The sequence below is a fragment of the Cololabis saira genome, chromosome 10 (genome assembly GCF_033807715.1).
Source record: "Cololabis saira isolate AMF1-May2022 chromosome 10, fColSai1.1, whole genome shotgun sequence".
NCBI lineage: Eukaryota > Metazoa > Chordata > Actinopteri > Beloniformes > Belonidae > Cololabis > Cololabis saira.
The window spans coordinates 15,314,473-15,334,274 of NC_084596.1; the positions used below are offsets into that span (position 1 = coordinate 15,314,473).

Below are 19,802 nucleotides of genomic sequence, written 5' to 3' on the forward strand. Positions count from 1 at the left end.
ATGAGTTCAGATATATAGGTAGTTTAGATTGTCTTCCCAAATGTTGGGTAAGGATAGAATTGACCCTACCATTATTAAGTGAATTATTTTCATTATGTTCAGACTTACATTTACCCCTTTTCACTTTGATTGACGTTTGATTGGCTGATGGTCTTAGACAAATGTTTATTTTTTGCATTCTGGATAGTTAAGAGATTATTAATACGTACAATTAATATATGTATTGTGTATGTTAATATAATTTAAGTTATGTTCAAATATTGCAATTTAAATTGCTAATAAAATCCTGGAATATTCTGGAAGTTTTCAAAATGTTTCTTTAGTAGTTTTTGAAAACAAAGGTTTGAATGGAACCGTGTATCAGGTGAACCAATACACATGAAAGTTAGTATAAGTCAATACAGATTTATTTTGCATTGATCATTTAGCCAATCAATTAATTAGGTTCACTCATAGTCTCAGAAAAATCAATTACTTTGTAATAATAATAATAATGATAATAATAACCACAATCATACACTGTAACAATGCACCTTTCAACAACCATGTCTACCTCATGCTGCTGCACCTTTCACTTTTTTTAAAAATTGTATATATGTAATAAGAGCTGTCATTTGCCTATTTATTGTACAGTGAGCAAAAATAACCGAGTCAAATTCCCTGTCTTTTTTGACCTGACTTTGATTCTGATTCTGATCTATTATTAGTAGTATTAGTACTAACTTAAAATCAGTTCTGCTCTGCTGGATGCTATTCTTTTAAGCAGAGAGGATTGCCATCTGGCAAACCTCCTACACTAAGCAGGTGTGTTTACACTCATCCCTCCCCTGGACAATAGTGACTCAGCATTAACACAAATCTTGAACACATGCTTATGCACACACACGCACTCCTACAAGTATTTCAGGGACAGATGCAGTGTTTGATTCAAATATTTGCCCATTAGACCCCCTTTCACTGAGAGGGCCCCCAGCGTCATGGGGAGTGAACTGGCGTCCCCTGGTGGGAAAACCTAAAGGCCTCTTGTTGGCAGCTGAAAATGAGCAGCTGAGACCAGACTGCTATATTTACACATTCATACCTTTGTCATTAGTAACTCATAGCATCACATTCACTCAGTATATTTTTATTTTTGATCTTTGCACATCAGAAATGTAACTGTGTGTGTAGTACAGCATCAAAATATTCACATTTGGCTATCAAAATATAGGTAAATTTAATTTCAGGGTGCCACCAAGAACCCCCACGTGCCCTTATTTGTTTTGTTTGTTAATATATTGCTACGTAGACTACAAAGGATACTGACCAGTAATTATCAAGTCATGGAGGATGATTCTTTGAAGGCATCAACCCCATGATTGAAACGGCTCAAGATCATCTTAGACATTTATGTTAAAAATTCAAGTCTTCGTGTTTAAAGGCCTAACACTTGAAGCTCAAAACACACACACACACACACAGGCGCGCGCACACATACATATACACACACACAAAGACACAAAAAACGGTTTTAAAAAGTGTCACTAAAGAATCCTTTCAAATCTAAATAAGAGAAAACAAAATGTTCTGTTTGGCACTAAAGTTTTCCCGTGGATTGTTCTGGCAACTTTGTCTTTTTTTTTTTTTTGCTAGCTAAATATTTCCAACCAACAAAAAAAAAATAAAGGGATTGTGGTAAAAGCCCACTTACATCAAGTGTGTACTTTCACAAAACAGTCCAAGCAGTCCTTCATTGCACTTGTGTCAGCTTGGCAGCATGCATGATATTTATAAAAAGGAACAAACAGCTCAAAAATTTAAATTGCACATTCGTCAGTTGGGGGTCCATCAATGTATCGTCATTACTGTCCTTGTGTGAGAGCGTCTCTTTCTCTTTCGACGGGGAGCGCCGCCATGCGGTTCCGAACCTCCCTCGTTTAGCCCTCGTTCTTTGTCCTAAGCAGGTAAATGCCGTTTCAGGACATCCTTGGCGTTGCCAGGCAACAGATCAGGAAAGTTCACGTCAAACTCCACCACCAGATCTCCTCTCTGCTCCGGGTTTTTAGGCAAGGGGAGGCCCTGTCCAGCTACAGTTTTTCTCATGCCAGGCTTGACGACGTCTGTGATCTTCATGTTGCATGTCTTTCCGTCTATCGTTGACACGGTAACCGAGCATCCACATAAAGACTGCAAAGACAATAATAATAAGGGTAGAAGTAAATATTTACACGAGAACCACAACGCATATGTGATCATCTGCAGATAGGAGTCACATAAACTGATTTAGTAGTTTTTGATTAATCAATTTTGAGATTGATGCAAAAATGCTTTTTACAATATTAAAACTCCACTTTTTCTTCTCCGTCATCTTGAAAAACATCCCCAAATGAAGTTAGTTAAAGGTCAAAATGGAAAATCCTGAACTTTATGGAGAGGAGACTTGTGAGAGAATTTTAAAATACAAAAAAAAAACAGAATAATAACAGCGAAAACTGGCGTTATTGAACCAAATTTGGTCCATATAACTCTCAACAACAGAAAACTTAGACCGGCACTGTAGAGGGAATATGTTTTTAAACTTTTTTTGGTTGCTTGGTTAAAAGGATCATCTCCTTTGTGGAAAACTACTCGCCACAATTAATTCATCCAAGTTTCTTCAGCTACAAATATAAAAAAACTGATGCCACTGTTGATAAGCTTGACATGGGTTGTAAAAACAATCATCTATCACAATTTCTTGTATTTTAGTATACACATTTACAAATAGTTGGAATTAACAACCTTTTCTAGACTGGTAATCTGCTTTATACCGTATCAGGACAAATGTATTTTGTAATTCTAATGAACTCTTTAAGCTGTGGTAAACAGCTCTGGTAAACTTAATAAGACGTCTGACTAATTTATCAAGCTGCTGCTACCATAGTCATAATAATCTGAAACTAATGCTTAGATATAACTACTTTACGATTGTAAACATTTCTCCCAGTTGCGTAAATACTTTGATTTCTGCATGTGAATCGTGTCATGTGCAGATGATCTGCTATTGTTTTCATATTGTGATCAGATTTTCAGAGCTGAGGCTGTGAGTTTCCTCACGTAGAGCTGAGGAGAGTGGGAGGAAGTATGCATGTACATCTTGCACGTGGGTGTTCGTCGCCTCTGTTGTGCCTGTGATACAGCTCATGTTTCCAAGTGTTGGTGATTACACATTGCATAAGTGCACGTCTGCATGTTTCAGTGAGTGTGCACTGTGTTTAACCGGTATGCGTGTACTTTCCAGGGTTTTTGGGGAAGACTTCCTACATTTTATTGATCGTGACCGGGCCTCAAAGCAGCAACTGAATGTGAACTCAGTGGGGAAACTAGTGAGAGTGACGAATCCATCTATCAGCCTCTATTAATACTACCATGTTCAGTCGATGTGGGCTCCAAAATAGAAAGTCCCTCACCTGTCTTAAGCTCACACGAACAGGATACACAATGTTGGAGCCTTCCCGTCTGAAGTGAGGGTGAGGTTTGTCCTTGATGACGAAAACAATGTCAGCAGGGATGGTGCTGGGCGACTCGTCTCCCTCCCGCGGAAACGTGATCTTTGTCCCCTCTTTCCAGCCTCGCTTGATCTCGATAGTGAGAATCTTATCCTCGTTGCGCATGGTCCTGCCGTCTGGATTTAGCCTTTTGCGAGAGATTTTCATCCTCTTGGTGCAGCCATGGAAGACTTCCTCCAGAGTGACCCTCAGTTCGTGGATGATGGCCGGGTCCTGCTTCCGGCGCTGCTGACCTCCGAGGCCGATGTGGCCGTCCCGAGGGAAACCGTTCATGTTGAAGCTGGTGAACGAGCCGAAAGGGTCGTTTCCATCCACCTCCATGTCGTCGTCATCACGTCCACTCGTTTTACGCCCAAAGAACATCTCGAATGGGTTGGAACCCCCGAAGAAAGTGGCAAAGGTGGCATGTGGGTCCCCGTGGAAGGTGTAGGTGAAAGTGGGTCCTTGTCCATCAGCTGTGTGCCCACTTCCTCCCTTGAGACCTGATGGCAGACAGAAATGAGTCATCATTAATCACATAATTATAACTCAGAAGTGAAAAAGCTTTATACTGCAAGAGATAATGTATCCAGCTAAGGAGAAAAGCACAAAACCTGATACTCAGCAGGTCCTGAAATACTAGTCTCATTTGTCTAGCATGATATGTCTGGGATTCGTAAACTAAAAAAAACAAAAAGGTAGGTAGAAAGGTGTGCAGCCAAGTCTCATTTAAGTCAAATGGAACAGATTATGAATAAATATATATACATTTATTTATTTATTATATTTTTTCACATAAGAGCATTGATTTTTGTTTTAAGTGACAAGCAAATTAAAAACATCACCTTACAACAACCTAATAAAGTTATTTGGAGTCACACTGTCGTTCAGTGAGCGGTTTAGATTTGTAGGATACTGTGACATCACAGATCCAGATGAGAACAACTTCTCTACCCACTCAATCTCAGTCTCACTGCAGCTTCACTTCTTCACAAAGATAAAAAGGGTGCTTTTCTTCTGTTCTCCTAGTGGTATTTTGAATAAAAAAAGTAATACTTTCCAATATTTGGGGGACAAGAAAAAGGCCTTATCCCGTCTCCTCTAAAGCTACAGGGCTTGATGCTCTCAGTTTCAATGAGGGCTAGAAACCTGGACTGTTCACGCAAGGTATGAGCCATCTGTACCATATTTAGGGTTGAACCCCCGCACTAAATGGTTTAAAAGGCTCACAATGTGTGGATCTTTACTGCCACAAGAGCAACTTCACTCCTTGATAACAAGTTCTGAGTCATCTCCTCCCTCAGTTGACTCTCCTGCATATTTTAGATGTTTCCCTGCTCCAACCCAACTGGTTCCAATGAAGGGATCATGAACAGAGTTCTGCAGGTTTGATGACAAGGTGATAAGGGGATCTATTCATTGGACTGTGGTGTGTTGGAGCAGAGCAGCACCTGAAACATGCCGTGCAGGAGTGGGTATTTGAGGAGCAGGGCTGAGAAACACTGGATTAGCCTAACATAAGTACATATTTGAGCAGAAAACACGTTTTAACAGCAATGGAGGGCTGGGATGGAATATGATTACATTTGTGCAAAGATTTAGGATTTGTCTTACAACCATTCACCTGTCTTTTGCCCCTTTTCGCATTCACATTGTACCTTTCTGGTAATGATCCGGGTAAATCAACCGCGGTTGAATTGGTTTGATATTGGATATTGGATATTCGACATTCAAATTCAACACCTATAAAACTTGTGATACATACCACTGATTTTGGTCAAACCACTTGTGATGTGTTCATGGTCATCTAGACTATATATCACAAAACAGTAATTATTAAAAAATCATATATATGGGCTGATTTAATGTGGTTTAATGAATTCAACACCCATAAAACTTGTGATACATAACACCGATTGTTTTCAAACCACTTGTGATGTGTTCATGGTCATCCTAAACCTCATTAAATCAGCCCATAATATGATTATATAATAATACCTCTCTTGTGATATATAGTCTAGATGACCATGAACACATCACAAGCAATATGACCAAAATCAGTGGTATGTATCACAAGTTTTATGGGTGTTGAATTCATTAAACCACATTAAATCAGCCCATATATATGATTTTTTAATAATTACTGTTTTGTGATATATAGTCTAGATGACCATGAACACATCACAAGTGGTTTGACCAAAATCAGTGGTATGTATCACAAGTTTTATGGGTGTTGAATTTGAATGTCGAATATCCAATATCAAACCAATTCAACCGCGGTGGTAAATCAAGGGTGGAAATGTGCAAAATGTGGTTTTTACCCAAGTCCATCTGGACTGCAGATTTATCTTCATTCTGCAGACACTATACAGTTATGTAATATACTATTTGTTAATCTTAAAGCATAGGTTTATAGCATTTATCTATAAACATGATCCAAGAGGCTAATCTTTATAATAACATGCACAGATCTGAACAGCTGATTTGTGGGCCCGTCGGTCTGCTGGTTGCAGTGGGATTTGAATTAAAGCCAGCTGTGTTTAACGCCCAGTCATCCGTCTTTATAAAGGTTGTTTGTTTGTAATAAATACACATTACCTTCTTCTCCATACTGATCGTAAATTTCCCTTTTCTTCGGGTCACTCAGGACTTCATATGCCTCGGCGATTTCCTTAAATTTCTCCTCCGCGGATGCAGACTTGTTTTTGTCCGGATGCCATTTCAGCGCCTGCTTTCTGTAAGCTTTCTTTATATCCTCGTCTGAGGCTCCTTTAGAGATACCCAGCGTCTTATAGTAATCTTTTCCCATTTTTTTTTACGGATCCCCAAGATGGAAGATAAAAAGGAGCCACTAGGATGAAAATAGCTGGGGAAGAGCTGCAGGACTGGCCCGGATCTGGACCGACGGGTGGCTGTCACGACCAAACTGGACAATCAGAGACGGAGAACAGGATTTGTACCATTTACAGGCGGTTAGTCAATGTCGTAGACCCGCTGTTATTTATCCGTGACCCTCTTTAAATAGCCACAGCTCCCTCCCCTGCATCCCACCAAGCCAAAGTCAAGTTAGACGCATTATATAAATCCACTTCCGCCTGTTGTTCCGTCACATGGATGAATTGTACTCGGAAATCGGACTTTTTCCAAGTTCCAACTCGGACCTTTCAATTGGAACAGCTCCTCAAACTATATTTTTGAACTGGGAAACTCGGAAAAAACATCAGTGGTATTTCAACACAACAAATCTAAGCACACAGCTAGATTTACTATTTTTTGTTTGTTGTTTTTTGTGTTTTTACCAGTTCTTTTCTATTTTATTTGCTTTGCTTCAGACATGCACATGCTCTTTATGTTTTATCTGTCGTTTTATCAGGTGTCATACTACTACTACTACCAATACTACTACTACTACTACTACTACTACTACTACTACTACTACCAGTACTCGAGTTGTAAAAAAAAATCAGGGGGGATGGTGGATTTTATCATATGGGGACAGATAATTTGTGCTGATTACTAATAATATAATATATTACAAATAAGAGCACTGACCAAAACACCTGCAGAAATACTGCAGGAATGACATAGCAGCAGTTAAATGCAGCTTTCTGTAAGCTTTAATTATCCACTGTGCTTACATCAAATACATCAAAACACAACAATAAAAAACAGTTTTCTGAACTTATCAATATGACTCTGTCCTTCACATGATAAGTAAAATGGATCACTGCAAAAACTCAAAATCTTAACAAGAATATTTGTCTTATTTCTAGTTAAAATGTCTCATTTTAGTAAAAAATCTCATTACACTTAAAACAAGACTCATCACTGGAAAAAACAAAAATTTTCTCCTGTTTCAAGTAGATTTTCACTTAAAATAAGTAGAAAAATCTGCCAGTGGAACAAGATTTTTTTTGCTTGTAATGAGAAGATAAATCTTGTCCCACTGGCAGATTTTTCTACTTATTTCAAGTGAAAATTTATTTGAAACAGGTGAAAATTGTCAAATAACAAGTTATTTTTCTGGTGTTATTTTTCTGGTGATGACTCTAAATGTTGAAATAGCAGTAAAACCACATTCATTGATGAAATGACATAAGGGATGGAAAGGGGGGATGGCAATTTTATTTTTATTTCAGGGGGGATGCCACCCCCCCTCATCCCCCCTCAACTCGAGTACTGACTACTAAACTTTATTTTTTATTTTTACTACTACTACTACTACTACTACTACTACTACTACTACTACTACTACTACTGTCATTTAGCAGATGCTTTTATCCAAAGCGACTTACATCTGAGAGAACAACACAAGCACGAAATTAAGGAGGGTACAGCTGGATCAGTGCGGGTCAGACTGCTGAGAGTCCAGTTCAAGGGTCTGCAACCTGCAGCTCTGGAGCTGCATGCGGCTCTTCATCCTCACTGTAGAGGCTCCCTTTGGCCTTGAAAAAAACCCCGAACATAAATAAATGATATTTCTGAATTCATTTTTAGTCATATTATTAGTTTATTTTGTTGGGCAGTTATCTTGGAGTTTGAGTTGATGCCATCTAATTTTAAAAGAACTATTTTTATTTTCTATATTTATTTTTAAAGATGCTAAGCTGCAGCTAAAGTTTTTATTTATATTAAAGTGGGGCAGTTTTTATTTGACTTTTACACAAATATAGACAGAAATAGGCCTACAGTTCACAGTTTAATTTATTTCAAAGTTGTTATATTTAGTGGTTGTAACAGCTAAAATAATACATTTTAAAATAACTTTTAAAATCTCTGTTATTTCTTACGGCTCCCGACAATTATTTTTTGTAGAAGTTGGGGCAAAATGGCTCTTTTGATAATAAAGGTTGCAGACCCCTGGTCTAGTTGGACACATGTGCTGCCATGCCAGTGCTAGAATTTTTATTTTATTTCACCCAACTGTTTGTTATTTCTTTTTATCTTTGATCACGTTTCATAATTAATAGGGATTAGGGGTGGAAGGGAAAGGGGTGGATGGATACATGGGAACCACTCTGTTTTTACACAGTTTTTATTCTGTAAAGCTATTTGCTCTGCATGTTATCATATGAAAGTCCTGTATGTATGTATATACTCTGATTTGATTTGAATCACATAAAATTGTTTCTCACTCCCCTATCATCCTGAAATGATTTTATGTTTCTAAATTTGGCTACAATTTGTACTCAAAGAATTCGGGCTGCATAAAATGTTGTTGTTATTCTTTTAAATCGTTATTATTTGCAAGTTAAAAATAGTATTGTTAAAAAAAAAACATTGTTGCTGATCATAATTTGAAAAACGAATCTGTTTTATTTTGAAAGGCAGTTTCCGGTTTGATTTAGTGCAGCTTGATGGTTTGAACTGGAATCCAGCAGCTCTTTCTAGAACACAAATGCTGAGGCTCGTCATTCTCTATATGGGGGTCCTGTACATCATCCAGGTGAGGGTGGAAAAAAAGTCCTGCTCGGGATGGTTCAGAGCATGACGTCACCCCCCCAAAAAATCTGAAACCGGACACACCCCCTCCCATCCTCATCCAACTCTGTTTTCACTACTGAAGGTAAACAAAATGAACAGGAGGGAAATTTGTTCAGAATAGATGCAAGAAATTACAGTTGAATATTATGAATTTAAACAATCTTGTCATTTTTTTGCACCTTAAAGTGGACCTATTATGGCAATACCTATTTTAAACAGGCCTTGAATGTCTTAAAAACAAGCTTTTGATTGTTTTTGCTAAATAAATTAGAAATGCAGCCTCTGAGCCATGTCTTTATCTTCCCATTCTCTAACCTCCTTCTCTATGCGGGATTCTGAGTGGGCGGGGCTATGATAATGAGGCACTGTGCTGGTTGGCTGCCTGAATAACGCGATACACCGCTACGAAAAAATGGCGGAACCTCCGGCCGGCAGAGTTAAGGCGCTTTTCCACTAGCACCTACTCAGCCCGACTCACCTCGGGACGGCTCGTCTCGCCTCTACCCGTTTTGTCCTTGTTTGTTTTTCCACAGCCAGGTGAGAAGTGGGCGGGTTGGGATAAAGCTGCTGTGACGTACTCGATTGCGCAACCTCTTTGTTTGTGTCGGCGCTGATCAGAAATCAGCTGAGCGGCTGAGAGTAAAACAGAGCGCCTGTGGATCTGATCGTTACTTATCGCCCATCTACATCCCTTTTTTAATTCTCTCGTCAGCCACCAGGTTTATGAACATCTGCACCTCAGAGTTGGATCACCAAGGAGACGTTTGCGATGTATAATAAAATTGCCGCGAGCTGTCAGTCGCTCTCGCGCTGACTCCCGCTTCCTGATTCAAACGTCTGACGGCCCTGCCCCCCGACCAATCGGTGGCGTGGAGGGTGGTGACGTCAGATATAGTGCCGGCTCAGCCCGGTTAGAACCTCGGCAGAATGGTTACAGAAAAAGTATCTACTCGGCACGGCTCCACCCGCCTTGGCCTGTAGTGGAAAAGCGCAAGACGGGGGCGTGGCGGGTAGAAGCGCTGAGTAGATACTAGTGGAAAAGGGCCATTAGTTGTGGGCGTGGTTTCACGCATCAGAGGCAAACCTGTGTAAATCACTCCCGTCGTTACGTAACGACAGGAGCAGAATCTGAACGGCTCGTAGAAACCACATGACACTGGATGGCTCATCCGGGCGGCTGTACAGACACTGCAGAATTTGGTTGCTTTCCTCCTTCTCTGAGTTGGCAGGCTGAGGAGAGACCACTTTATATATGTTAAAGACAGAAAAAACGGGTTTTTCATAATAGGTCCCCTTTAATTTTAAGAGCTTGCACAGTTCCCATTGTACCCGTACGAGCAGCTGATGCTGACATTGCAAGGTCACACAAACGTGAAGAAAAGTAAAACAAATCGGCCTCATGCATCTGCTCCATTTTCTCTTCAATTCATTTTCACGTGTCTTGTATATTATAGCATCAACCTTTTACACAACAAAGTTATACAATCGTAGTCAGTCCAAGGTTTTTACAGTTGAGTGAATTTCATCATAATTCATGCATATTCCAAATAATTGATTGTTCATTCAATTCATGCAAATCACATTGTAATTCCTTTCAAATGAGTTTGAAACTCAAAATGTATACAATGCCATTTCATAAAAGAACAGCCTAACTAAGGGGCCCAACAGACTGCAGCATCTCTTCACTTTGGTGGAATCCCTCCCATCCTGAGCAAGCATGAGGAGGAGTGGAGATGAATCAGATTCTGGGAGGTGCGGCCATCTGGACCTTCTGGGTCGATCAAACTGTTAAGACGTTTATCAGGCCTGACATCTGACATGAATAACAGATAAGTGCATCTCTGAAACGTCACGTGTGAAATGTGGTATCCCGTAATGTAGATGGGTTTTTACTTTGATCTTTCCTTTTTCCATGAATTAACGGTTAATAAGTGAGTCCTTTAATAAACATATTAAATACATATATTAAACAATCGTTTATTGAACATGAATTTATCTTTTCTAACCTGAGACCCATTTCAAAACTCATTTAATATTCACTTTTCTTGTTTATTTATATCCGTGTATATTTGCATGTACATATGCTTATAATCATGCTATAAAAAAAAGATTTATAAAAATCTCAGATAGAAAAAATAGGCGTAGAAAAATAAAACATGAATGCACATAATTTGAATATTAAAGGCATTTAAGATGACTACCATTAATTCATTTTCTGCATGGGACCACAGGCTGATGGCTGTCAGAGGAGAGGCCACAGTGACGACTCTCTTCTTCAGCCACAGCGCCACCTGCTGCAGCACAGAGGAAGTGACTCTTCCTCTGAAACCTCTGCCAGACTCTCTGGATGCCGCATTGCCTCTGAGCTCTGCCATGACTCAGCATCTGAGCAGAGCTGCAGGTCAATAAAGTCTGATGAGCATCAATGCACTTATCCACTCATTCGTAAGGAACTGCAGAAGGAAGGGAAGGAAGGACATGTTTTAACGTTTTTCCACATCTTGGGAATTACAACACTTCATGAAGCATGGATCTGTTTCGTGGCTTATTTGTGAAACTGGACCAGGACCAGGACGGTTTCATATCGGTGACAGAACTCCACGATGAAATGACCAAACATGGGATCAACTCAGCAAATGAAAAGGTCCAGGTAAAAAAAACACAACAACTAACAACCGAAAGCTCTAATGTGCACTTTTGTAATTTAATACAAACACAAAATGAAATGGTCGTTATTTTCTTATAGAATATTGTGGATTCTTATGACACAAACAAAGATGGCCTGCTGGATTATAAAGAGTTTCTCAGCTATATGAAGGACAGAGAGAGGAAGTGGAAAATTCACTTTCATGACCTTGACAAGAACAAGTGTGGTGAGTGATACTATTTTAGTTTTTCAAGGGTTTTAAAAAATGCTAAACATTTGGCCCGTTATATTCTTGTAAGTATCAATCTTATAGTTTTTTTTATGAAGCTTTCTTTAACGCTTGCAGCTCCTGTTTTAAGTCCCGTATGGATATGACAGGTACATGTTTTACAAATGTGCATAGTATATTTTCCTCCCTGGAATATTCCTTTATAACTTTTAAATTAAGTAATTTTTTAAATTATGAAATGTGCCTTTCAAGGTCAGACAGGGAAAGCTGTCAGGAAACATAAGTGGTGTTTATGGTACATAGTTCAGTCATCACTTGACACCTTTGCAGTACAAGGAGGACAAGTAGAACCAGGATGTGTTTATAACTTTGTGTATTTCTTCTTTGATCAGGGGTGATTGACCAGGAGGACATCATAAGTTTGTTTAAGGATATAGGAGTGGTCATTTCAAAGCCGAATGCAAAAAAAATTATACAAATGTAAGATTCTTTTGCCAACTACCTCATGGTTTTATGACAGTTGTTGAATAGCTCTTGTTTAACTGGGTAAAAAAAAAAAAAAAAAAACAAATGCAGGTGAAAAATAGAGTTCACTGTACACATCATCATACAGTAATGTACATTTTTCTTGGATAAGTTACTTCTGAGTCGTTTACATTCATGATGTTGATGTTAATGCACTTATGAATTACCTGATTTGAAATCATTTATGAGCTTTTATGTTCATCCGGTACACCATCTATTATTATTTAAGAAGATATAAGGCATCTAAATTGTGCAACCTTTTATAAATGCAGGTGTTTACTGGACAGTAAGGCCTGCAGGTAGAATAAATACATGAGATTTGGGCCCAAAAGAGTGTTTTCTACTTAAATGATAGCAGATAGTTGCTATTCTGTAAAGTTATTACTGGGAATAAGTTAAAACAGACAACAGGCAGGATGAATTTTAAAGATTTTTTATTTTTTTTTGGTTTACAGTGAGTGTTTTCTGTTGCTGTTGTGTTTGCTGTCACCAGGATGGATAAGGACAGTTCCATGACGGTGGATTGGGATGAATTCCTGCACTATATCATCCTCAACCCTGTGGAGAACATCGGTGAGCTGGTGTCCTCCTGGAAACACAATCTGGTAAGATCACAGAACAAGATTATTTTTAAAGGTCGTCTCAGAGAATGAATGTGAGTGTGTGTGGTTGTTTGCTTGTATGTAAGGCCCTGCGACGCACTGGCAACTTGTCCAGGCTGTAGCCCTGCCTTTCACCCGTCGTGTGCTGGGATAGGCTGCAGTGGCAAAGGATTGAGCGGGTGTAGGAAATGGATGGATGGATGGATCTCAGAGAATGATGAGATGAATCCCTCTGTCTGTCCTCCATCAGGTTTTTGACGTGGGTGAGAGTCGAGCCATGCCCATCGAGTTTCCGGAGGGGGCGTCCGGTTTTGGTGCTTGGAGGACGTATGTTCTGGCAGCAGGACTGGCAGATACTGTGTCCAGGACGGTGACGGCACCCATAGACCGCCTAAAAACCCAGCTTCAGGTCAGTCATTATGTCACCCTTTATAAAAGTCGCAGTACTGGGACAGTGCAGATAATCTGATGACCGGGTGAACCTTCAAACTCATGTTATCAGAAAATACCATAAAGGGACTGAATGGCCATAATATGAAACAAAAAAACAAACAAAATAAGACATGCATCAACTAAAAAAAAGGTTTTATTAACTGATATAAACTGTTTCCCATTAGGTACTTGTGATCTAAGACTAAGGCACACACAATCATTTTAAGACTTTGATAACCTTGTACAAATGTATAATCATTGTAGTTTTTTCTTAATTCTGCTGAAATACACTACCTGCTTTCAATTTTTCATAGTCTGCTTTAAGACCAGTGCAGTAACTGGGGAGCACTTTAGACCCCCGTGGAAATGCAAATGATCAGGGACTGAAATAATCTTGATTGGATTTTCTTTTGGCAAAAATCCAACATTAGTTCTCAGTAAGATGAAACCGGGATCTTTTACATGATTGCTTTGGTTGCATCTTGGGGCTTTTTGTGTTCTGACAACAAGAATACGGGATTGGATGCTTCCAGCTTGTTGTAATCCATTTATCATCAGAATAAAATCTTTTCAGTCTTATTCAGGTTCATTTATTATTATTATTATTATTATTATTATTATTATTATTATTATTATTATTATTATTATTATTATTATTATTATTATTATTATTATTATTATTATTATTATTATTATTATTATTATTATTATTATTATTATTATTATTATTATTGCCTTTATTTAACCAGGTCGGTCTCGTTGAGACACAATGACCTCGTTTCCAAGGGCAGCATGGCCAAGACGGCAGCATAAAAAAAGTTGTAACAATTACAAAACACATAGGAATCACACAGCAACACAGATAAAATAATTTACAGAATAAAAGCAATAGGACCAAGGCTCCGGATTCACATTAAAACAATAATAAGTGTGGTACGAAACTGCTCCAATTTTTCTCACACAGGTTTTTAGAGATACAAGGTTGATGAGCTCCTTTAACTTTAGAGTTTTCTGCAACACATTCCAAGCAGCAGGCGCAGCGTACTTCTAGTTTCTAGTTTAGCTTCTAGTTTGGCTGGATTTTTTAGGAACATTTGTTCAAATAAAAAGCCAGAATGCTTATACAGAAATATTAATTACACTAGTGATAGACACAGACATAACACTAAACATGTTGCAATGGGTCGATTCACAATGCCTAAGCCGAGAACTGAGGCAATGAGGAACACAGTCATGTACAGGGCAATGACTTTCTGGAACTCTTTGCCAGCATGTATTACAGAATCTAACCATAAAAGGCAGTTTAAGAAGCGACTGAAGGACTTTCTTATACACAATGAAGATATTGTAATTTAAATTTTAACTTTTTTATGCTGTAATGAATTGTTCTCTCTTGTAATATTTGTATTTGTATTTTTTAATTCAATGTTTTTGTATGTATTTTGTATGATATTTTGAGGACCCCAGGAAGAATAGCTGTTGCCAAGTGTAACAGCTAATGGGGATCCTAAATAAACTAAACTAAACTTGAAGCACTGCTTACCAAATTCAGAATTTACTTTGGGCACGTTGAATAAATAAAACTCTCAGGTTCATTAATTGGCAAAAAACAACTGAACTAAGGATCCTAACAGACTGCATCACTAACAGATTGTATCACTACATCACAACCTTGACAAGTTGGTGGAGTAACCCCCCCCCCACAAAAAAAGAAACAAGAAAAATTGTATCCCAGTTTTTACTGGAAACCAATGAGGCGAAGCTAAGATAGGAGAATCACGCAAATCATTATCAGAACTTTTGCTTAGGAGCTTTGGATCAGCTAAAGAAAGGTCAGAGTTATTTTATAACAAATACTATACTATACTATATATAAAAAAACATATACACTATATATGTGATCCATATATACTGTAAATACTTTTAGTCTGAGTTCATATTGCCCTGAACATGTATCTGACTTTGAGCTGCTGTAACACCTGAATTTCCCCTCTGGGGATCAATAAAGGACTATCTTGTCTTATCTTATCTACTAATGAGGAATTGCAGTAGTCCAGTCTTGCATGAGTTTTTGGTTGTCTGGAGCCCAAGTCTCTGTGATCGATATTTGGCAAACACTAACCCCCATCATTTAGGAGACTCTTATGAATAGTTGTTTTGTCTTGTTTTTCTTTTTACAGGAGTGGTGGCACTATGCTTGATGATGTCATGTTTTCCTGTCTTCTCCACAGATCCAGGGGTCCAAGGCTATGACCCAAGGCTTTCAGGAGATGAGAGCGTACAATCTGCGGTCGATGTGGCAAGGCAACACTGTCAACGTGCTGAAAGGGACACCACAGTCCACGCTGCAATGTCTCATCTATGCACAGGTGAGACACGGCTGCCTAGTCGCTCCACTTTAAATGATTTATGAATGGCTTTGTGTTTCTAACGAATAAGTGCGCTCAGCGTTTCTCTGTTCCATCCAGATGAAAGTTTACACCCAAGACAGAACCCGGGAGACTCTGACGGTGCAGCAGCGCTTTGGCTTGGGTTGCGTCTCTGGTGCCGTTGCTCATGCCGTCTTCTACCCATTAGAGGTATCAGAGATCAGAGGCAGGTCTGGGAGCTTTAACATTCTGTCCGGCCTTTTGTTTTGTGACCTGAACATTGGAAGGATGTTGAACCTTATTGATTCATTTTTTAAAAAGCGGCTTTTTAGAACTTATAATCAGCATTGTAATGAAAAATATCTAATTATAAAGTTCAGCAATCGGTAATGAAAGTGCAGAGGTGTCAAGTAACGAAGTACAAATACTTCATTACCTTACTTAAGTAGAAATTTTGGTTATCTATACTTCACTGGAGTAATTCTTTTTCAGACGACTTTTTACTTTTACTTCTTACATTTTCACGCAATTATCTGTACTTTTTACTCCAAAAATTACCGCGTTACTCTATTTCATTTCGGCCTTTAAAAAAAAACTATCCAGTTGTGAATTTGGTCGTGGTCGTGGCACAATGAAGGATGTTCTTGTCCAGTTTTGTTCTTACCGTTGCCCTCAGATTCCTGCAACTAAACTTGGATGTACATTCCAATAAAGGTTAGGATAAATGATAACATGCCTCTGAAATTTGAATTTTTGCACCATTACAATACTTATAGTCAACTAGTCATCATATCTCCTGCTCTCTGAAACACATGTTAATGCTCAATAGTACACATATATGGTTCTTTAATATATTTGCATTATACTAAGATGCATTCATTTTCAATGGCTTTTTCCCCCTTACATTACTTTTACTTTTATGTAGTTTTGAAACCAGTACTTTTATACTTTTACTTGAATAGAAAACTTGAGTTGATACTTCAACTTTTACAGGAGTATTTTTAAACTCTAGTATCTATACTTCTACCTGAGTAATGAATGGGAATACTTTTGACACCTCTGTGAAAGTGACACAATACTTCACAAGATAAGAATCCAAGATATCATTCATTATTGTCCAATTTTACATTAAACATTAAACCGTCTAATGAATCAGTGAAGGTTTATTTTACGTTCTCACTCTCTTGTAATCTGCGCTTCAGGTGTTGAAGGTGAGGCTGAACCTGCAGCAAGCCGGCACGTATCACGGCGTCATCGCGGGCGCACGTTCAATTTACAGACAGGAGTCCTTGTCCTCCTTTTACAGAGGTTTCAAACCCAGCATCCTCTGTATGATCCCTTACGCAGGTGTGGAGTGTGCAGTTCACCAGGTAAGATGGAGCAGCGCTAGAAAAGCAAGTGCATCTTAATTGTGAAGGACTCTAAGGCCCAATCCCAATACACCCCCTACTTTTCTTCACTAGCCCTACTTTCTTTCACTCGCCCTTCTTTTCTTCACTACCCCTAAAAAAGAAGGGACAGATTTTAGGGCACTTGAAATCTTCCCAGGGCCCTGTCTCAATACTCCCACTCCCCCTCGTTTTCATCCCTACCCCTAATCAGGAAGCTGAGAGCCAAAAGCTGTTTTAATTTCAGCTGTAGCGCTGTTAATATGCCACTTTATTAAGTTTTAATATTTTTTCAGGCGTAAAAGTAACCGTTAAGATCCCCAACCTGGGCTCAGTTTATCCAAATAACTCCTGTTAAGAAATTTGCTCCGAAAATTTCGGGATTCCTGCCTGCCTGCCGGCTCCGGAGCTGATTTATGGTTCCGTGTTAAATCGACGCAGAGCCTACGGCGTAGGGGTACGGCGTAGGGGTACGGCGTAGGGGTACGGCGTAGGGGTACGGCGTAGGGGTACGGCGTAGGGTACGGCGTAGGGTACGGCGTAGGGCGCGCTTCGCCGCGTAACCTACGCCATAGGCTCTGCGTCGATTTAACGGGGAACCATAAATCAGCTCCGCTATCTTCACTTCAGCTTTATCTGAAAGTGTGTAAATTACCCAGATAACAGCTGGATTACTTTGTGGTTTCTGAAAACTATTATATCAGAAACATCCAAAACAAATCTGACGAGTCACAGGATTATTTCTCTCTATTTCTCACAAAAAAATGCTTGCTCCTTTGGTCACAATCTGAGACGACTCTGCCTGTTTCTCGGTCGGCGAGTCAAATCGACGCAGAGCCTACGGCGTAGTTTACGTAGCATTCTGGGAGATTTTCATAGCCCCTCGCTCGCGAAGTCAGCATGTGAAAACCCCTCGATTTGAAGGGGCTATTCTCAGCCCCTCGCCCTCGTTATGCCCCCTCCCCCTAGTTGAAAAGAGGAATTGGGACACCACTACCCTCACAGGAACGCGCAAAATTTCGGGGAAGTGAAGAAAACGAGGGCGAGGGGGTCAATTGGGACGCAGCCTTAATTGTGAAGGACTCTAATTTGCATCTTTATTGTTAAGGACACTGATTTGCCTCTCTCTCTGCAGTCAATCATGAACTGGGCAAAGAGTGATCCAGCCTACAACAGTGACTCCAAACTGTTTTTCTTCAGCTTTGTGGCCTTTGCTTCTGGACAAATGAGTAGTTACCCACTGGCGGTAATCCGAACTCATCAACAAGCTCAGGGTAACGACCCCCATCTCTGTGACACACTTTCAATTACTGCAGACAATCTGAGATAATGGTTTTTATTTTTTTGTTTGTTTGTTTTTCAGCTTTCATCTCTAATTCACGCCAGGCCTCAGGTATTTTACCAGGACTCATTGGCATATATGAGAGAAATGGCTTTAAAGGCTTTTATAATGGCATGGGAGCCAGCTTCGTCAGGGCCGTTCCGTGTGCGCTGATCAACTACACTCTGACGAGGAAGTTTGAAGATCTGTTTTCTTCTATGGAGTTCTGAGGGACGCAGAGAAACAAATGTGACTGTTATTAATGTTATTTAAGACTCCAAAAGTAACTTTTATCCTGAGAAACGGCTGAAGCAGGACTTGTTTTTTTTATTATACTTTTTTCAGTTTTTAATTCTCTCAGATTAAAAGAATGAAGCCAATGCAATCGGATTTCTTAATCCAGTAAACCTTGAAAAAGCAGTATTGACTTGTCAGATAACGTCACAAAGTGAGATAATTGGCCACTTTAAAAGCATCGTTTTAACAAGTTAATGCATCGTATTGTTCAATAAAGTTCTGGTGAAATTCAGGGATCAGACTGTTTCCCTGATTTTCCCTGAATTTACAATAATGTCATTTTTTGTTTGAATTTTGTTTTAAATGTTCATTATTACAAAAAAGGAAACACTGTGATTTATATGAATTTTGATCTTGAACCAGGTGTTAGTTTTCTTAAAGTGTGTGAGTGTGTGTGAGAGTGAGTGTCTCCTTCACCAGTCATCTTTGACAGTCTGATCTAGCAAATTTTATTGATATTTGAATTCCTGATTATGACAGAGAGGACTAAAGTCACAAATGTGAAACATGAAGGTTCAGTCAGACAGAAAGATAAGACAGTGATTGCTGAAGTGTTTGTGTGATGTGTCTTAGTATGAAAATGAATGTGGGGTGAATTGTGTGGCAGTAAAAAGACTAACTTCTAACAGACATAAAAGGAAAAAGATGAGCAGAAAAGAGTCTGTGTGTGTGACATGTATGCAGGTCTGAATGTCTGGGTTACATCCATACATATATAAACATATAACCAAACATAAACATGCAAAGATGCACTCATATACACATACATATACTCCTACAGGTATACATGGAGAGGGCGAGGTACATGTGCCAGTAAATCTACATCTACAACAACAACCATAAGGCCAGTAATAATATTAACAATCATAGTATCATTATTGCTGGTATTATAACTGGTAGTAGTACTACAAAAAATAACAATGGTAGTTATTACCATCATCACCACCAACAGCACACCATCCTCCCTGGCTGCGCCAGATCCCTCATGGACACTCAACCGCT

The 19,802-nt window shown here is 39.1% G+C and overlaps 2 protein-coding genes across 2 annotated transcripts; one reads left to right on the top strand and one right to left on the bottom strand.

Moving 5' to 3' along the window:
* Nucleotides 1-433: 433 nt before the first annotated feature.
* Nucleotides 434-6,566, bottom strand: dnajb4 (DnaJ heat shock protein family (Hsp40) member B4). The gene is made up of 3 exons (XM_061731798.1): nt 6,105-6,566; nt 3,429-4,009; nt 434-2,166 (listed from the first exon to the last, which is right to left on the bottom strand). The coding sequence occupies exons 1-3, from the start codon at nt 6,313-6,315 to the stop codon at nt 1,936-1,938; spliced, it is 1,023 nt and encodes a 340-aa protein (XP_061587782.1). The 5' UTR covers nt 6,316-6,566; the 3' UTR covers nt 434-1,935.
* Nucleotides 6,567-11,356: 4,790 nt separating this feature from the next.
* On the top strand, nt 11,357-19,426 carry slc25a24l (solute carrier family 25 member 24, like). The gene is made up of 10 exons (XM_061731799.1): nt 11,357-11,640; nt 11,737-11,863; nt 12,259-12,346; nt 12,885-12,996; nt 13,244-13,402; nt 15,657-15,794; nt 15,894-16,004; nt 16,997-17,164; nt 18,318-18,456; nt 18,546-19,426. Exons 1-10 carry the CDS (start codon nt 11,518-11,520, stop codon nt 18,731-18,733), a joined length of 1,353 nt encoding a protein of 450 aa, XP_061587783.1. The 5' UTR covers nt 11,357-11,517; the 3' UTR covers nt 18,734-19,426.
* Nucleotides 19,427-19,802: the final 376 nt, after the last annotated feature.

What these genes read in the sequence shown, in the direction of transcription:
- dnajb4 (XM_061731798.1), bottom strand. Translation starts at nt 6,315, where the DNA reads ATGGGAAAAGATTACTATAAGACGCTGGGTATCTCTAAAGGAGCCTCA. An exon ending in CGATCAGTATGGAGAAGAAG is followed by an intron (nt 4,010 to 6,104) that starts GTAATGTGTATT and finishes GTCTGCCATCAG; the next exon opens with GTCTCAAGGGAGGAAGTGGG. An exon ending in TTCGTGTGAGCTTAAGACAG is followed by an intron (nt 2,167 to 3,428) that starts GTGAGGGACTTT and finishes TTGTCTTTGCAG; the next exon opens with TCTTTATGTGGATGCTCGGT.
- slc25a24l (XM_061731799.1), top strand. Translation starts at nt 11,518, where the DNA reads ATGGATCTGTTTCGTGGCTTATTTGTGAAACTGGACCAGGACCAGGAC. An exon ending in CAGCAAATGAAAAGGTCCAG is followed by an intron (nt 11,641 to 11,736) that starts GTAAAAAAAACA and finishes ATTTTCTTATAG; the next exon opens with AATATTGTGGATTCTTATGA. An exon ending in CCTTGACAAGAACAAGTGTG is followed by an intron (nt 11,864 to 12,258) that starts GTGAGTGATACT and finishes TTCTTTGATCAG; the next exon opens with GGGTGATTGACCAGGAGGAC.